This window comes from Scyliorhinus torazame, chromosome 13 (assembly GCF_047496885.1).
Source record: "Scyliorhinus torazame isolate Kashiwa2021f chromosome 13, sScyTor2.1, whole genome shotgun sequence".
Lineage (NCBI taxonomy): Eukaryota > Metazoa > Chordata > Chondrichthyes > Carcharhiniformes > Scyliorhinidae > Scyliorhinus > Scyliorhinus torazame.
This window is the reverse complement of record NC_092719.1, coordinates 71,231,896-71,251,121: the sequence shown is the minus strand read 5'-3', so window position 1 is coordinate 71,251,121 and position 19,226 is coordinate 71,231,896. Positions and strand designations below refer to the sequence as shown.

The 19,226-nt window shown below is 48.1% G+C and overlaps 1 protein-coding gene across 13 annotated transcripts in view; it reads right to left on the bottom strand.

Annotated features, from left to right (window-relative positions):
- plekha5 (pleckstrin homology domain containing, family A member 5) overlaps positions 1 to 19,226 on the bottom strand; it is a 525,939-nt gene that overhangs the window by 104,964 nt on the left and 401,749 nt on the right. For all 13 annotated transcript variants that reach the window (XR_011934086.1, XM_072471741.1, XM_072471740.1 and 10 more), the window contains one exon: positions 16,946 to 17,443. Coding sequence is in view for 12 of the 13 variants with exons in the window: in XM_072471741.1 (XP_072327842.1) it covers positions 16,946 to 17,443 (498 nt within the window). In the remaining variant the exon portion in view is untranslated. The remainder of the gene's footprint in view (positions 1 to 16,945; positions 17,444 to 19,226) is intronic.

The following is a 19,226-nucleotide window of genomic DNA, read 5'->3' as shown; positions in this document are numbered from 1 at the left end:
GGGCTTTGTTGCTTGCTGCATATGGGTATTCTCTGGAGCACAAACCAGGTACGCAGATAGCAAATGCTGACGCACTGAGCCGATTGCCTTTATCGACCGGCCCCATGTCGATCCCCACGACCGGTGAGGTGGTTGCAACCCTAAATTTTATGGACACCTTGCCTGTCACGGCATCACAGATCCGTGAGTGGACCCAGACGGAGCCAGTCTTGTCAAAGGTTCGGCACATAGTCCTGTATGGTGGGCAGCATAGACAGCTCCCAGGCGAGTTGCGGGCATTTTCCTCCAAGCTGTCAGAGTTCAGCGTGGAAGACGGCATCCTCTTGTGGGGGACGCGTGTGATTGTCCCGGAAAAAGGCCAGGAGCTGATATTATCAGACTTGCACAATGGGCATCCGGGCGTGACCAAGATGAAAATGTTGGCCCGGAGTTATGTCTGGTGGCCAGGCCTTGACACCGACATTGAGAAGGTGGCCCAAAACTGCTCCATTTGCCAGGAGCATCAGAAGCTTCCGCCGGCCGCGCCCCTACATCACTGGGAATGGCCAGGGCGGCCTTGGGCACGCTTACATGCAGATTTTGCAGGCCCTTTTCAGGGATCCATGTTCCTTCTACTAATTGACGCCCAGTCCAAATGGCTGGAGGTGCATAAGATGCAGGGGACAACGTCCTGCGCAACAATTGAAAAGATGCGTTTATCGTTTAGTACGCATGGCCTCCCCGAGGTGCTGGTCACGGATATTGGCACTCCATTCACGAGTGAGGAGTTTGCTAGGTTTACAAAGATGAACGGCATCCGCCATATCCGCACTGCCCCTTACCACCCGGCTTCAAATGGGTTGGCAGAGCGTGCAGTGCAAACATTCAAAAGAGGCCTAAAGAAGCAGTCCTCCGGATCAATGGACACGAGACTGGCTCGCTTTTTGTTTACGTACAGGACCACCCCCCATGCAGTGACTGGGGTAGCTCCCGCAGAACTCCTAATGGGCCGAAGACTTCGCACCCGCCTTAGTATGGTCTTCCCGGACATTGGCGCAAAAGTACGCCGCACACAAGAACGGCAGGGACAGGGATTGTCTCGGCATCGTCCGATTCGGCAGTTTGCGCCCGGTGACCCAGTATTCGTGCGGAATTTTGCTGGTAATCCCCAATGGGTTCCTGGTGTAATTTCATAGAATTTACAGTGCAGAAGGAGGCCATTCGGCCTATCGAGTCTGCACCGGCTCCTGGAAAGAGCACCCTCCCCAAGCTCACACTTCCACCCTATCCCCATAACCCAGTAACCCTACCCAACACTAAGGGCAATTTAGCATGGTCAATCCACCTAACCTGCACATCTTTGGACTGTGGGAGGAAACCGGAGCACCCGGAGGAAACCCACGCACACACGGGGAGAACGTGCAGACTCCGCACAGACAGTGACCCAAGCCGGAATCGAACCTGGGACCCTGGAGCTGTGAAGCAATTGTGCTATCCACAATGCTACCGTGCTGCCCCATCTTTCGCCAAACGGGCCCTATATCTTACCAAGTGCAAGCCCAGGGTCGTCTCCAGCGAAAACATGTAGACCACGTCCGGTCCAGAAGATCATCCCCTCAAAAGATTCCCCGCCCCCGGAGCTCCTTTCAACAGCCGCAAAGACCAGAGACAAGGGAAGGTAGTCCTCAAAATCTTCCACTGGTGCCTCACTCGAAGCCTGCGCAGGTCGTTAAGGGACCGAATGGAGATAGAGACGCTGACATGACGGAGGCAGCAGACTCTGACTCCGAGATGGAGACACAGGATGCATCAGAGGGGGAATCCTCGGGTCCACAGGCCGTGGATGTACAACCGCGCCGTTCATCACGGAAGCGCCGGTCTCCGTCTCGTTACACGCCGCCTGATCCAGCGCCGCGTGCAAATGGCGTCCGGCCTGCGGCCAAACGAGTCCGACGCCTTCCTTCGCCAGGGTCTTCGGTGGATTCCTTGGACTATGGGGGGGAGGGATGTTATAACCTGCGTACTTACGATTGGCTGGGGACTAATGACTATCCCACAATCCTGTGGGAGTATGAACTTCCCCAATGAGGGGGGCGGAGAAACTCCTAGTATAAATAAGCTGGCCAGTTCAGGAACCAGCAGGAAGGAGAAGGTAGCAAGGGAAGTTACTGCTACTGTTATGTATATATTGTTATAGTAAATAAACGTTATTACTTTGTATCCTTAAAACTCGTGCTGGATTCTTCGTGGCCCTTACAAAAAGAACAGATCAAACAAAGTTGCAGCAAAAGGTTTTGCAGACTTCAAAATATTTCACAGGTTGATGCGGATAACATAAGCAAATGGCCAACTCGAAGCCATCCCAGGAACACAAGAACTATCCTGTCATTATACCCAACCCGTCTCTGGGTCACGCATGAGGATCAGCACTTCTACTTCGAGTCGCCTGAGGACGCGGTGGACTTTGTGAAAAAGAAAAGGCTGGTGGTGGATTTCCACTTTTGCTGTACCACATCTGTAGAGTGGGCATTGTGCTCCCCATACCACAATCTAATAAAAGTTGTGGGTCAGGTGAACTCCATGATACACTTCGGGGTTCTCTAAATCCTGGCCCATAACAATTGCCTCTGGAATTTCCCCTCTCACTTCTCTCAGTACCTTTGGATGAATTTCACCTGGTTCTGGTGCCTTATCACCTTTAAGTACAGGCAGCCTATCCAATACCACCTCATCATCAATTTAAGCCCTTCAAGTGTCTAAAGTACCTCCTCCTTCTCCATGGCCAGGCAGCATCTTCTCTGGCAAAGACAGATGCAAAGCATGCATTTAATACTGCAGCCATGCTCTCTGCCTCAGTGTGTAAATCTCTATTTTGTTCCCTAAATAGCCTGTTTCTCATTCTACAACCTTTTTAGTTTATATATCTATTGCAGACTTTGGGGTGCCCTTTTTTTGATGGCTGCCAGTCTCTTTTCATACTCCCTCTTTGCTTCATTTATTTGCTTTTCTACTTCCCCTCTGAACGTTCCATAATTGGTCTGGTTCTCAATGGTATTTTCTACCGCACATCTGTCATAAGCACACTTTCTCTTCTTTATTTTAATTTCTATCTCTGTTGTCATCCACGGAGCTCTGACTTTGTTTATTTTTTCTTTTCCTTGAGGGAACGTACCTTGACTGTGACCAAATACCTCTTCTTTGAAGGTATCCCATTGTTCAGTCACTGTTTTTCCTGCCAACCTTTGACTCCAACTTATTTGGCCAGGATCCGTTCCAACCCCATTAAAGTTGGCTTTCCCCCGATTAATTATTCTTTTTTTTAAATAAACATTTTATTGAGGTATTTTTGGTAAAGTAACAACAACAAAATAAACAATATACATGAAATCATAAACATAGTGCAAACGCTATTTACCTCTCGTACAGGTCCGACCCTTATTGACCCCCTACTCTAATCTGAACTACTCTCCCCCCGTCCCCCCCTCGTCTGCTGACGATTAATTTCCCGCAAAGAAGTAGACGAATTGTTGCCACCTCCGGGTGAACCCTAACAGTGACCCTCTCAAGGCGAACTTGATTTTCTCCAAACAGAGAAAGCTAGCCATGTCCGATCGCCAGGTCTCCGACTTCGGGGGCTTTGAGTCCCTCCATGCTAATAGAATCCGTCTCCGGGCTACCATGGAAGCAAAGGCCAGAACGTCTGCCTCTTTCTCCTCCCGGATTAACGGGTCTACTGACACCCTGAAAATCGCCACCTCTGGACTCTTATGACAACACCGTGGACATGATGTCCGCAAACCCCTGCCAAAATCCCCTAAGCTTTGGACATGTCCAAAACATGTCGACATGGTTCGCCGGTCCTCCCGCACATTTTGCGCACCTGTCCCCAACCCAAAGAATATGCTCATCCGGGCCATTGTCACGTGCGCCCAGTGAACAAACTGAAATTGTATTAGGCTGAGCCTGGCACATGTTGCGAACGCGTTGACTCTACTGCCTATAGGCCATCCTCTATCTCACCTCCCAGCTCCTCCTCCCACTTGCGCTTCAGCTCCTCGGTCTGCGCCTCCTCCGACCCCATAAGCTCCTTATAAATGTCCGAGACGCTCCCTCCTCCTACCCACCCTCTGGAAACTAACCTGTCCTGAATTCCTCCTTAGCGGTAGGAGCAGGAAGGTTGACACCTGTTTACGAAGGAAGTCCCTCACCTGCAGATACCTGAATTAGTTTCCCCTCGCCAACCCAAACTTTTCCTCCAACGCCCTCATACTTGGAAAGCTCCCCTCTATGAACATATCCCCCCATCCTCTCACTCCCCACTCTCCGCCTAACCCCCCCGTCCATGCTCCCCGGGGCAAACCGGTGATTATCACAGATTGGGGCCCACACCGATGCTCCCACATGCCGCCTCCACTGGCCCCAAACTCTCAGGGCCGCCACCACCACTGTACTGGTGCAGTACCGTGCCGGTGGGAACGGCAGAGGCGCAGTTACCAACGCCCCCAAAGTGGTGTCCTTACAGGAAGCCGTCTCCATATGCACCTATGCCGACCCCTCCCCCACCACTCACTTCCTGATCATTGCTGTATTAGCCGCCCAGTAATAGTTACTATAATTTGGTAGCGCCAGCCCCCCTCTCCCCGACTCCGCTCAAGTATTATCTTCCTTACTTGCGGGGTCTTGCTCGCCCAGACGAAGCCCGTGATCACTCTGTTGACCCGCTTAAAAAAGGACCGCGGAATAAAGATGGGGAGACACTGAAATACAAATAGCAATCTCGGGAGGACCGTCAACTTCACCATTTGCACCCTCCCAGCCAGAGACAACGGAAGCACGTCCCATCTCCGAAAATCGTCCTTCATTTGGTCCACCAGCCGGGCCAGATTCAATTTATGCAGCCGGTCCCATTCCCGCGCCACTTGGATGCCTAGGTACCTAAAGCTTCCTTCTACTAACCTAAACGGCAGCTCTCCCAGTCGCCTCTCCTGTCCCTTTGCCTGGACCACAAACATCTCACTCTTTCCCATATTAAGCTTATACCCCGAAAACCGGTCAAATTCCCCTAGAGTCCTCATGATTTTTTCCATCCCCTCCATTGGGTCCGAATCATACAGAAGCAGGTCATCCGCATAGAGCGAAGCCCTGTGCTCCACCCCCCCCCCCTCGGACCAGTCCTCTCCAGCCCCTCGAGGCTCTCAGAGCAATTGCCAACGGCTCTATAGCCAGCGCAAACAACAGTGGGCAGAGGGGGCATCCCTGTCTCGTCCCCCAGTGCAGTCTAAAATAGTCCGATGTTGTCCTATTTGTCTGTACACTTGCCACAGGAACCTGATACAGTAACCTGACCCAGTCAATAAAGCCCCGCCTGAATCCGAACCGTCCCAGTATCTCCCACAGATAGTCCCATTCTACCCAATCAAAAGCCTTTTCTGCATCCATTGCGATCACTACCTCCACCTCCTTACCTTCCGGGGGCATCATGGTCACATTTAACAGCCTTCTTACATTGGCCACCAACTGCCTGCCCTTAACAAACCACGCCTGGTTCTCCCCAATAACGTCCGGAACACAATCCTCGACCCTGGAGGACAAGATTTTGGCCAGCAACTTGGCATCTACATTCAACAGGGAGATCAGCCTGTAGGACCCACACAGCTCCGGGTTCTTGTCCCGCGAAAGAATCAGCGAAATCGTCGCCTGTGACATAGTCGGTGTCAACACCCCTCTTTCCCTTGCCTTATTGAACATCCTCAACAACACCGGCCCTAATATAAAACTCCACTGGGTACCTGTCCGGACCCGGGGCCTTACCCGCCTGCATGGCCTTCAAGCCCTCCACTATCTCTTCCAGCCCGATTGGGGCCCCCAGCCCTTCTACCCACTCCCCGTCCACCTTTGGGAAATTCAGCCCCTCCAAGAAGTGTCTCATCCCCTCCGGACCCGTAGGGGGTTCCAACCTGTACAGCCTGCTGTAGAAATCCCTAAACGCCTTATTCACCCCTACTGAATCACCAACCAGGTTCCCATCTCCGTCCTTTACTTTTCCCATCTCCCTAGTTGCCTCCCTCTTCCCAAGCTGCTGTGCAAGCATTCTGCTGGCCTTCTCTCCATGTTCATAGATCGCCCCCCTCACCTTTCTCAGCTGTTCCACCGCTCTCCCTGTGGTCAGCAAGCTAAACTCCGTCTCTAACCTCCACCGTTCTCTTAAAAGCTTTGCCTCTGGGGTCTCCGCATACCTCCTATCAATCTGTAGTATCTCTTTTACCAGTCGGTCCATATCTGCCCTGTCCACCTTCTCCCTATGTGCCCGTATCGAGATCAGCTCCCCCTGACCACCATCTTCAGTGCTTCCCACACCACCGCTGCTGAAATTTCCCCCGTGTCAATGACCTGCAGGTAGCTCTGAATACATTTCCTCAGCCGCTCGCACACCCCTTCATCCGCCAAAAGTCCCACATCCAACGTCCAGTGCGGGCGCTGGTTACTGTCTTTACTAAGCTGCAGGTCAGCCGAGTGCGGAGCATAGTCTGAGATTGTAATCGCTGAGTACCCAGTGTCCACCACCCCAGCCATCAAGGCCCTGCCCAAAATAAAGAAATCAATCCGGGTATGCACGTATAAGTAGGAGAACTCCTTCACCCTCGGCTGTCCAAATCTCCATGGATCCATCCACCCCCCCCCCCCCCCCCCCCCCCCATCAGCTCCATGAACCCTCTTAGTTCCTTTGCCATTGCTGGCACCCTGCCCATTTTCGAGCTTGACCGGTCCAAGCCAGGGTCCATAACTGTGTTGAAGTCCCCTCCCATAACCAACCTGTGCGAGTCCAGGTCCGGTATCTTTCCCAGCATCCTCTTTATAAACTCCACATCATCCCAATTTGGCGCATACACATTTACTAATACCACCCTGCACCCCCTCTATCTTCCCACTGACCATAATGTACCGACCTCCCACGTCTGAGACTATTCTATCCGCCTCAAACACCACCTGCTTATTGATCAGAATCGCGGCCCCTCTAGTCGTTGAATCTAGTCCCGAATGAAAGACCTGGCTGACCCAGCCTATCCTCAGTCTAACCTGGTCCGTTACTCTAAGGTACGTCTCCTGCAACATTACCACGTCCGCCTTCAATCCCCTAAGATGCGCGAACACACGTGCCTTTTTGACCGTCCCATTTAACCCTCAAGCATTTTGGTGAACAGCCTAGTTGGGGGGCTCATTGCGCACCCCACCCTCCGCCGATCAGCCACCCCCTTTTTTAGGCCTGCCTCCAGCCCGTGCTCCACGCCTCCACCGGTCCATCCCCAGGGAGCCCCTGCCCCCAACCTCCTCTCTGTCCCTCAGCCTAAGTCCCTCCCTCGTCAGCAGCAGAACATTCACGAGCCCCCCCCCCCCCTAGTAACACCATCCTGTAACCCAACCCCTTTACTAAACCAAACATATGCACAACCCCTACTGCGCTTCCAAGAGCTAGCTCGCCCAGCTAGCTTGGTGGCCCCCATCCCCGGTGCCAGATAGTCTCCCACTTATTGTTCCCTCCCCACCCTACCCCCCGCTCATACAAACAAACTCCAACATCAAACAATCCCCACACAACTGCCCAACAGAAACACACCAGATCAAAACAAGCACACCTCCATCCCCCAATAGTGCAAATGAAAACCTCAACTCACTCAGCTCTACCGCTGGTTCCAAATCACTGCAAACAGCATCACAAACATCTTCCATGAAGCGCAAAACGAGACACCTTTTCCAAAAACAGAGAACCAAAACGAAAAAACAAAAACATGAAGTTGCAGCCAAGTTCAAAAGTTCTCAATCCACTACCAGCCCTTTCTTTTTCACAAAGTCCAACGCGGCCTCAGGCGACTCGAAGTAGAAGTGCTGATCCTCATGCGTGACCCAGAGACGGGTTGGGTAGAACAGTCCAAACTTCACCTTTTTCTTAAAAAGGATCGACCTGATCTGGTTGAAGCCTGCTCTCCTCCTGGCCACCTCTACACTCAGGTCCTGGTAAACCCGCAGGATGCTATTGTCCCATTTACAGCTCCGTGTCTGCTTGGCCCACTGTAGAATGCGCTCCTTATCCGAGAACCTGTGGAATCTCACCACCACTGCCCTCGTGGGGGTCTCCCATCCACGGCGTCCTCGCGAGGGACAGACCAAGTTGAGTAAGCTTGACAGATTTCTTTCCCTAAAGACAGCAAACCAGATTAGTTTTATGACAACCCACTGGTTCTGTGGCCACCATTACTGATGACAGATGAGAATGGCTGCAACACAGGAGGAGGCCACTTGGTCATTTTTATCAGTGTTAATTCTCTGCAAGAGCAAATAAGTCAACCCCACGCCCCAACCCTTGACTCACAACCCTACAAATTTCTTCGCTTCAGGTGCTTATTCAATGCCCTTTGAAAGGCACAATAAAATCAGTCTCCTTCACACTCCTAGATAGTGTAATCCAGATCCTAACTTCTAGCTGCAAAGATGATTTTCCTCATGTCAGTGTTGGTTCTTTTGCCATTCATCTTATATCAGTGCCCTCTGGTTCTCAATCCTTCTACCAATGGAAAGAATTTTAATCAAATTTATTTCATTAACTGAATTAAAATTTCCCAGTTGTTGTGGTGGGATTTAAAGTCATGCGTCTGGTTGATTACTCCCGACCTCTACATTACTAGGCCAGTAATACGACAACGGTGCAATTGTACTCCCGTGACAGTAATTCTACCTAATAAAAGGGTTGTTCATAAATTTCATTTTTCTTCCAGTTGTATTTTTGTCCTGCTGGCAGTGACCTTTGAGAGGATACGATGCTTCAACATCATCTGCCTCCAGCATCTGATTCAACTGACAGTTTGCATATGTGAGCCCAGAGAGTGGGCACTGACAGGCTTTTCAAACCAAGGTAGCATAGCTGAGTCTTTAACCTACATTGGCACATGCACTTTCTCGGAGTAATAAGTAGAAAGAAATTTGCTGCAGTGAGATCAGCTTATTCAGCTTGGGCCAAGTGAATATGGACTGTAGGATTCAGTTTCAAATGCCAAACATTACCCACTGAGACAGGATATAAATACAAAGTTTTGTCATTTAACAAGTTTTTGGGTCAGATTTTGCTGGAGTGGGCCTCATTAGTTAGACTTGTTAAAGCATATGTGGATTGTAATATTTTCTGCCCATAAAGTTGCCAGAAAAGTGAAAGCTAATAATGATGCAGAGAGGGCACCTGGGAACTTGGTGAACAATGGGACAGTTTATCACCTTAGCCAAAGAAGAACTGAGAATGAGGGTGCATCAGAGTGGGTGAGCAATATAAGGGCCCTCCCTGTTGATTCCCTTATTTTACTTTGTCATCATGATTTTGATCCGTGGATATTTAATGGACATATGCCTTTAAGTCGAGCAGAGGACGTGAAGAACTCAAAGGATACAAAATAGTACACTGTTCTATGGAGATTTAGATTTTGAACAGCAGAATTCAGACTTTCTGGAGCCCGTATTATTTTTCCTTTACACCCCTCTTTTCCCTCTGTGTTTGTCTGTCTTGTGTGTGTGTAGAGGATTGGGGCGGGTTAAAGAGGAGGGATTAGGAATTAGATAATAGTTAACCAGTTGTATTTGCTGCATATTTAATTATAGTTCTTATTAATAAAAATTTATTGTGTTTAAATTTACAAACCTGGTGACTGTAGTTATTGGACAGCCAGAGACCAAAGACTTTGAGTATTTTCTAAGAATGAATTGTTAATTCCAATTGTTTTGTGACTCCAGGTCAAGTGGGGCTGGAATAGACTGTGCACTAGCCCAGGGTGTTGTCACAGAATCCAAATCAGATACGGAAACAGAACTAAAAAGGATGGTAAGATGACTTCCTGTATTGACTGTGACAAAGGTAAACAATCCATCCTCATCTCCTTCAACCTTCCGGGAGACTTCTGACATGGTAGGCTACACCATCTTCATCCGCCATCATCCAGCTGGAAGGAACTGCATTTGTCAGGTTCCATTCTTCTCTAAACATAACCAGAGTACCATGTGCAATTGCTTTTCTTTCTGCTTCTGTACCGTCACTTCTGGTGTTCCCCAAGGTTCTATCCTAGGTCCACTCCTAGATTTCAACTATCTGTCATCACTCAGTGACATTGTCCAAAAGCACAGGGTTAGATTTTGCATGTACACCAATGGCCCTCAGCTCTAGTTCACCACCATCTTTCTTGACTCCTCCACTAATTTATCACCATCATTAATGAGAATAAATTTCCTTTAAACATAGGGAAGATTAAAGCCAGTGGCTTTGGTTCCCTCTCTGAACTCTGTGTCCTAGTTACCAACTTCAACCCTCTCGCTGGTGCTTGCCCAAAACTAAACTAGATGGCTCACAACCTTAGTACCGTATTTCTAATGTCCTGTAGAGAAGGAAATCTGTCGTCCTTACCGTAATTTCAAACCCACAGCAACATGGTTGACTCTTAACAGCCCTCTGAAATGGCCATGCAAGGCACTCAGATCAACAGCAATTAGGGATGGGCAACCAATTCTGGTCTTTTCATTCCATGAAAGAATAAATAAAAAGATGTCCTTTGAAATGGTCTAGCAAGAAGCACAGCTGTATCAAACTGGCAGTGGTTTAAGAAGGCAGTTCACCACCAACTTCTCAAGGGAAATTAGGGGTGGGCAATAATTGCTGGCCCAGCCAGCAAACTGACATTCCATGAAAGAATTTTAAAACTCTGACACCAAGGTGAGCTGCCAGCCACAAACCAGCACCATCATGCAGACCGCCTATTTCCACCTCTGTAACATCACCGGACTGTCCCTGCCTCAGTTTATCTGCTGATGAAACCCTCATTCATGTCTTTGTTACATTCAGATTTAACTATTCTAATCCACTCCCACTCTTACATGCTATCCTCCATAAATTTGCAGACATCCAAAACTCTGCTGACCATGTCCTTACTCGCGCCAAGCCCCATTCACCTATCATCCCTGTGCTTATTCACGTACATTTACTCCCGGTGAAGTAATGCCTTGATTTTAAAATTCTCATCTTGTTTTCAAAAACCTCCATGGCCTTGACTTTCCCGGTCTTTGTAATCTCCTCCAGCCTCACATCAATACAAAATTTCTGTGCTGACCAAATACCGGTCCCTTGAGTATCTTTTTTGAATGCATTGTGAATAATTCTGCGTACTAACTAGAAATGTTGCATTTCCACTTTAAATTCTTCCTTTCTTATTTTGCACGATGGTATAAATGCATGTGCTCCGGAGTAGAGCCATTTGTCCATTTATGATATTACTGCTGCTTTAATGGTTAATTGCAGCTGATGTCCAACACTTGCAAATGGCCTGTCATGCCTCTTTGAATAACGAAAAACCTCAGCTCCTGGAATTAAACTGATTAGCTCTAATTCTAACCGTATTCAGATGGGAGGCCAATGAACGTCTGACATTTATAATATAATAATAATCTTTATTGCCACAAGTGGCATACATTAACACTGCTATGAAGTTACTGTGAAAAGCCCCTAGTCGCCACATTCCGGCACCTGTTCGGTTACACTGAGGGAGAATTCACAATGTCCAAATTATCTAACAGCACGTCTTTCAGGACTAGTGGGAGGAAACCGGAGCACCTGGAGGAAATCCATGCAGACACGGGGAGAGCGTGCAGACTCCGCACAGATGGGAATCGATCCTGGGAGCCTGGTGTTGTGAAGCCAAAGTGTTAACCACTATGCTACCGTGCTGCCACATTCTATATACAATTGATCACTAAGTCTATTCGCTGAGTGTCACACATTTTATATGGTCATGGGAGCCAGTTGCTCAGCAAACTAAGGTGGGAATGGACCCTTCAGCTTAAGTTTACTCACTAACCTCTCAATAAAGGGTCACTTTCACCTCAGTATTGGAAAAGTCTAGGTGTATATGACACATGATAAGGAGGCAATTTTGTCCCATGAAAATCAGAGTGCAGTGATAGTTGGAGGTGCATTATATTAGAAAATTATGGTATTTATACAAACCACACAGACAAGCATTTTCAATCAGCAAAGTATGACCACACTGTCTCTCCGAATAGCGATTAAATAACCAGCAAAACTTAAATATGTTACTTTACATAATACTTCCTTACTACACTTCATTCCTACCTGCAAGGGCATTCAGGTCAACATAACCCCCAGGCTAGTGTATTTCTTAAAACAGGTGTTTCCAAACTTTTCCAGTCATGGAACATTTTTGACCTCCAAAACGTACTGAAGGAACGGCTGAGAAACATTATGTGTTGAAGAGCAAAACCACGAATAAAATGATTGTTTGTATCACATACAAAAAAACAATTTATGGAAGTCTTTTTAATTTCTTAAATGTATATTCTTTATAATTTATCTTATTAAAAAACATACTTGAGTCTTTTTGTCATTTTTAATGGTAAGAGTGTTGCTGCTCTTTTGATTCAAATGGAAGAGTGTTGCTGGAATGACGGATTCCCACAAAAATTCTTTACACCCACACACTTCTCTCTCAGACGCACACACCTCTCCCACTCACACACACATCTCTCACACACACACATTTATCCCTCTCTCACACATGCACTCATCCCTTACTCATACATGCCCACTCATCCCTCTCTCACACATGCACACTCATCCCTCTCTCACATGCACACTCATCCCTCTCTCACACATGCACACTCATCCCTCTGTCTCACACATGCACACTCATCCCTCTGTCCCACAAACACGCACTCATCCCTCTCACACATGCACTCATCCCTCTCTCACACATGCACTCATCCCTCTCACACATATGCACACTCATCCCTCTCACACATGCACACTCATCCCTCTGTCCCACAAACACGCACTCATCCCTCTCACACATGCACTCATCCCTCTCTCACACATGCACTCATCCCTCTCACACATATGCACACTCATCCCTCTCACACATGCACTCATGCCTCTCTCACACATGCCCACTCATCCCTCTCTCACACATGTACACTCATCCCTCTCTGTCCCACAAACACACACGCTCATTTCTCTGAGCCACAAACATGCACATTCATCCCTCTATCCCACAAACACACACTCATCTCTCTCTCTCACACATATACTCCTTTCTCTCACCCCCCCCTCTCTCTCTCACACACTCCTCTCTCACACACACTCCTCTCTCACACACACTCCTCTCTCACACACTCCTCTCTCACACACACTCCTCTCTCACACACACTCCTCTCTCTCACACACACTCCTCTCTCTCACACACACTCCTCTCTCTCTCACACACCCTCCTCTCACACACACACTCCTCTCTCTCTCACACACCCTTCTCTCACACACACACACTCATCCACGTGTCTCTCTCACACACACACTCCTCTCTCACACACACTCCTCTCAGACACACATGTTCCTCTCTCTCACTCACATTCCTCTCACACTCACATTCCTCTCTCACACACACTTCTCTCTCTCTCACACACACTCCTTTCTCTCACACACACAATCCCCTCTCTCACACACACTCCTCTCTCAAACACACACTCCTCCCTCTCTCTCACACACATTCCTCTCTCACACACACTCCTCTCTCTCACACACACTCCTCTCTCTCACACACACTCCTCTCTCTCACACACACTCCTCTCTCTCACACACACTCCTCTCTCTCACACACACTCCTCTCTCTCACACACACTCCTCTCTCTCACACACACTCCTCTCTTTCTCTCACATACTCCTCTCTTTATCTCATACATACCTCTCCCTCACTCACAAACACTCATCTCTCTCTCACACACACTCGTCTCACACACACACTCGTCTCACACTCATCCACTGTCTCCCTCATGCTCTTCTCTCACACACACATCCTCTCACACACACACTCCTCTCTCTCACACACCCTCCTCTCACACACGTTCCTCTCTCACACACACTCCTCTTTCTTTCACACACACACTCCTCTCTTTCACACACACACTCGTCTCTTTCACACACATTCCTCTCTCACCCATAGACTTCTCTCTCACACACATACCTCTCTCACCACACACACGTCTCTTTCACACATGTCTCTTTCACACACGCGTTTCTCACCTCACATGCTCATCTTTCACCTCACACACAAACACTCATCCCACACCTCAGACTCAGCTCTCACACACACTCACCTTCCACTGACGCACGTTCTCACCTCATGCATGCTCTCACACACTCCCCCATACACACACACTCCTAACACAGATGCACATGCTTCCACCTCTCACACACACACTCCAACCACACACGTACACACTCTCCCACCACACATACTCTCACCACACACTCTCCTCTCTCCACACACACTCACGTCACACACACACCTACTCCCATCTCACACACACAAGCTCTCATCTCACACACATGCTCTCACCACACACATGCTCCCACCTCTCTCACACACACTCCCACCATACATACATACATACTCCTAACACACACGCTTCCACCTCACACACAAACTCTCCCACCACACATACACACTCTCCCACCACACATGCACCTTCCCCCCTCAGACACCTGCTCCCATCTCTCACACACAAGCTCTCATCTCACACACTTGCTTCCACCTCTCTCTCACACACTCTCCCACCACACACACACTCTCCCACCACACACACACACTCTCCCACCACACACACACACTCTCCCACCACACACACACACTCTCCCACCACACACACACGCTCTCCCACCACACACACACGCTCTCCCACCACACACACACGCTCTCCCACCACACACACACACTCTCCCACCACACACACACACTCTCCCACCACACACACACACTCTCCCACCACACACACACACTCTCCCACCACACACACACACTCTCCCACCACACACACACACTCTCTCCCACCACACACACACATGCTCTCATCTCACACATACTCTCATCTCTCACATCCAGCATGGTGTCCCAGTGGTTAGCATTGCTGCCTCATGGCGCCGAGGACCCGGTTTCGATCCTGGCCCCGGGTCACTGAATGTGTGGAGTTTGCACATTCTCCCAGTGTCTGCATGGGTCTCACCCCACAGCTCAAAAGGATGTGTTGGGTAGGTGAATCGGCCATGCTAAATTGCATTAATTGGAAAAAAAGAATTGGGTACTCTAAATTTATATTAAAAAAACCTCACACATACTCTCATCTCCGACACACACACACACACAGTCTGCTCATTCCCCATTCTTCAGCCCCTTTCCCCAACATGCTTATTGCTCGCAGGCCCAGCTCTCCTCTCTCCACCCCCCCCCCCCACCCCACCACCACCATCCCTTCGCAAGCCCTGCGCTCCCTCCCTCCAACAGGCCCCACGGCCCTCCCCCATGGGCCTGCTCTCTCCCACCATAGGTTCCCGCACTTCTCCCTCCCTCCCACAGGTCTCGCTCTCCCCCCACATCTCTCTCTCAGGCCCTGCTCTTCAACCCAACTCCCCTCACCCATGTAGTCCATGCTCTCTCTCCCTTCTGATTGGATAATTTGGGAAACAGTACAAAACTCAAATTGTATCCATCAGCCTGGCCTGCTGCTGAACCCAGTTTGGGAACCCGTCTTAAATAATTATACATAATACTACAATTTTACTTGAGTGTGAGGTGCTCCGGAGAGTGAATGCCTCCACCTCGTGCGTGAGGTTGGGGCTGATACAGCTGAAGGTGGCATACAGAGCACACCTCACGAGGGCGAGGATGAGCCGATTCTTTGAAGGAGTAGAAGATGTGTGTGAACGTTGCGGGGGAGGGGGCACTAACCACGCTCATATGTTTTGGTCCTGTCCAAAGCTAGAGGATTACTGGAAGGAGGTTTTTAGGATAATTTCTAAAGTGAAACTGGACCCGGACCCCCGGGAGGCCATATTCGGGTGTCGGACCAGCCAGGGTTGGAAACGGGTGCGGAGGCAGATGTTGTAGCCTTCGCCTCGTTGATCGCCCGAAGGCGGATCCTGATGGGTTGGACAGCAACCTCTCCACCCTGTGCCCTGGCGTGATGGGGGGATCTGTTGGAATTCTTGACTCTTGAGAAGGTTAAGTTTGAACTGAGAAGGATGGAGGGGTTCTACAATTCATGGGTATTATTCATTATGCACTTTCAAGAACTGGATAACATCGAACATTAGTGGGGATGGGTGGGTGGGAGGTTTGGGGGGAGGGGGTGGGGGACGGTGGGTGTTAATGGTGGCCATGGGTGATTCCTGATTCCTTTCTGTTAGTTGTTTATGTGAACATGTGGACAAATGTTTTGGGTTTGGTGGGAGGATGGGATCGTTGTTATCGATATGGGGATTGACATATTTGTTACTGATTATTGTTTATTGTTGGTGCGTGTAAATTTGGGAGAAAATGCGAAAAAGGAGAATAAAGAAATATTTTTAAAAACATTTTAAACTTGAGTGTGACATGCAAAATAAGCAGAATTCAATATGCAGCAATATGCAGTGAAACCAGATGAAAATGAAAAGTTAAATGTGTAGGACCTGCTAACTCAAATCATTTAGTAGAAACAGCAAAACAAACCCATTAGGACTGCCATTCCTGCAGAAGCTGTTAAAAGTTGCAACATGACAGCTAACAGCAAGTTTCCTTGCAGCCTCCAGTGATAACATTACATCACACTGCAGTGTTGTACCACCTGAATGCTTCTCCACCCACACTCAAGTTTAAGGACAGTTAAATTAGTGACAGTAGATCTGAAAAGACCAGATCAGAAATGATCATTTTTCACAATGCAGTCTTTGCTGTTCCGATGTGACAGTCGCATGGACTGTGGATGAAGATTGAATAAACCTTTAATCAGAAACGTCTCCCATCTCTGCTAAGCAAACAATTAAAAAAAAAAGAGATTCTATTTTTTCAATCATAGAATGATTTTTACAAGCAAGTGTTTAAAAAAACCTTCATACCTCCGAGGCTCTTCCTCTTGGCCCTTTCCTTTGTGTGTTCTCACCCACTGCTCCAACTGCATCATTGAATTAGTCCTTTGAATGCCCCTTCCACTGTCATTTAGATGAACCAACCGTTCTCTTCCAGTGTCCACATTTTCGATAGGAACATCAACGGAACCAACTGGGCTTTGCTCACGGGAGTCATTTGCATGCAGAGATTTGCACTCTTGAGACTGAAGGGTGTCGGTACCTGACGCGACATTTCCACACTCTGATTTTGCAGGCTGCAGTTTTATACTATTGACTTTTGTCAAAGGCTTGTGCTGGTCCAGTCCTTCTGTCTCAAAACCATATTTGTCAGCGCGAGTGATGTTCATATTGTCTAACTGTTGACGACCCAGAGTGGGTTCTATATTTTTTTGGTTATTCTGAAGTTCAGGCTTCACTAACATTTTGTGGTTTGCAACATGGTTAACCTCTTTGGGCGGTACAATTTCAGATGTTAGCTTTTCAGTCCTGCGGGTGTGAGAGAGAGAGTTAGACCGTGTTCAGCAATCTTTTATCTGTAATGAGTGAGACTTTTGATTTTTACTGTCTTGAAGCATGCACCTTCTTGACCTCAATAGCACACCTCTTTTCCCACTCACATGCATTACAGTGAAACCGATTCATGCACCAGTGATGCCAAAAGCACATTAGCTTACTGCACAAAAAAGTTAAGCCACTCTTGAGGTAGGTAGGGAATAAATTTCAGCTGCATTATTTCCACAGGGCATTAAATCAATATATGGAGAGAAATATTTGGACTATGGTGAGTAATTATAGGAGGTAAATTCTTCTGGATGGAAAAAGGAACCTAGCGTCCTTGTAATTAAAGCAACGTCTTCTTCTCCACACCCTTCTCCTGCCCCTGAAATGCATGCATGCAAAAAGCTAATAATTCTGTAAGTCTGGAGGACAGCAGGTGGCAGGAATGGAACTATAGTCATATACATTTTTGTACTTTAACAAAAGGATACATAGAACATAGAACGATACAGTGCAGTACAGGCCCTTCGGCCCACGATGTTGCACCGACATGGGATGTCAAAAAACAAAAGCCATCTAACCTACACTATGCCATTATCATCCATATGCTTATCCAATAAACCTTTAAATGCCCTCAATGTTGGCGAGTTCACTACTGTTGCAGGTAGGGCAATCCACAGCCTCACCACTCTTTGCGTAAAGAACCTACCTCTGTCCTATATCTATTACCTCTCAGTTTAAGGTTATGTCCCCTCGTGCTAGCCATTTCCATCCACGGGAGAAGGCTCTCACTGTCCACTCTATTTAACGCCCTGATCATTTTGTATGCCTCTATTAAGTCTCCTCTTAACCTTCTTCTCTCTAACTAAAACAACCTCAAGTCCATCAGCCTTTCCTCATAAGATTTTCCCTCCATACCAGGCAACATCCTGGTAAATCTCCTCTGCACCCGTTCCAAAGCTTCCACATCCTTCCTATAATGAGGTGACCAGAACTGTACGCAATACTCCAAATGCGGCCGTACCAGAGTTTTGTACAGCTGCAACATGACCTCATGACTCCGGAACTCAATCCCTCTACCAATAAAGGTCAATACTCCATAGGCCTTCTTCACAACCCTATCAACCTGGGTGGCAACTTTCAGGGATCTATGTGCATGGACACCGAGATCCCTCTGCTCATCCACACTTCCAAGAATTTTACCATTAGCCAAATATTCCGTATTCCTGTTATTCCTTCCAAAGTGAATCACCTCACACTTCTCTACATTAAACTCCATTTGCCACCTCTCAGCCCAGCTCTGCAGCTTATCTATGTCCCTCTGTAACCTGCAACATCCTTCCGCACTGTCGACAACACCACCGACTTTAGTGTCGTCTGCAAATTTACTCACCCACCCTTCTGCGCCCTCCTCTAGGTCATTGATAAAAATGACAAACAGCAACGGCCCCAGAACAGATCCTTGTGGTACGCCACTTGTAACTGAACTCCATTCTGAACATTTCCCATCAACCACCACCCTCTATCTTCTTTCAGCTAGCCAATTTCTGATCCACATCTCTAAATCACCCTCAATCCCCAGCCTCCGTATTTTCAGCAATATCCTACCGTGGGGAACCTTATCAAACGCTTTACTGAAATCCATATACACCACATCAACTGCTCTACCCTCGTCTACCTGTTCAGTCACCTTCTCAAAGAACTCAATAAGGTTTGTGAGGCATGACCTACCCTTCACAAAGCCATGCTGACTATCCGTAATCATATTATT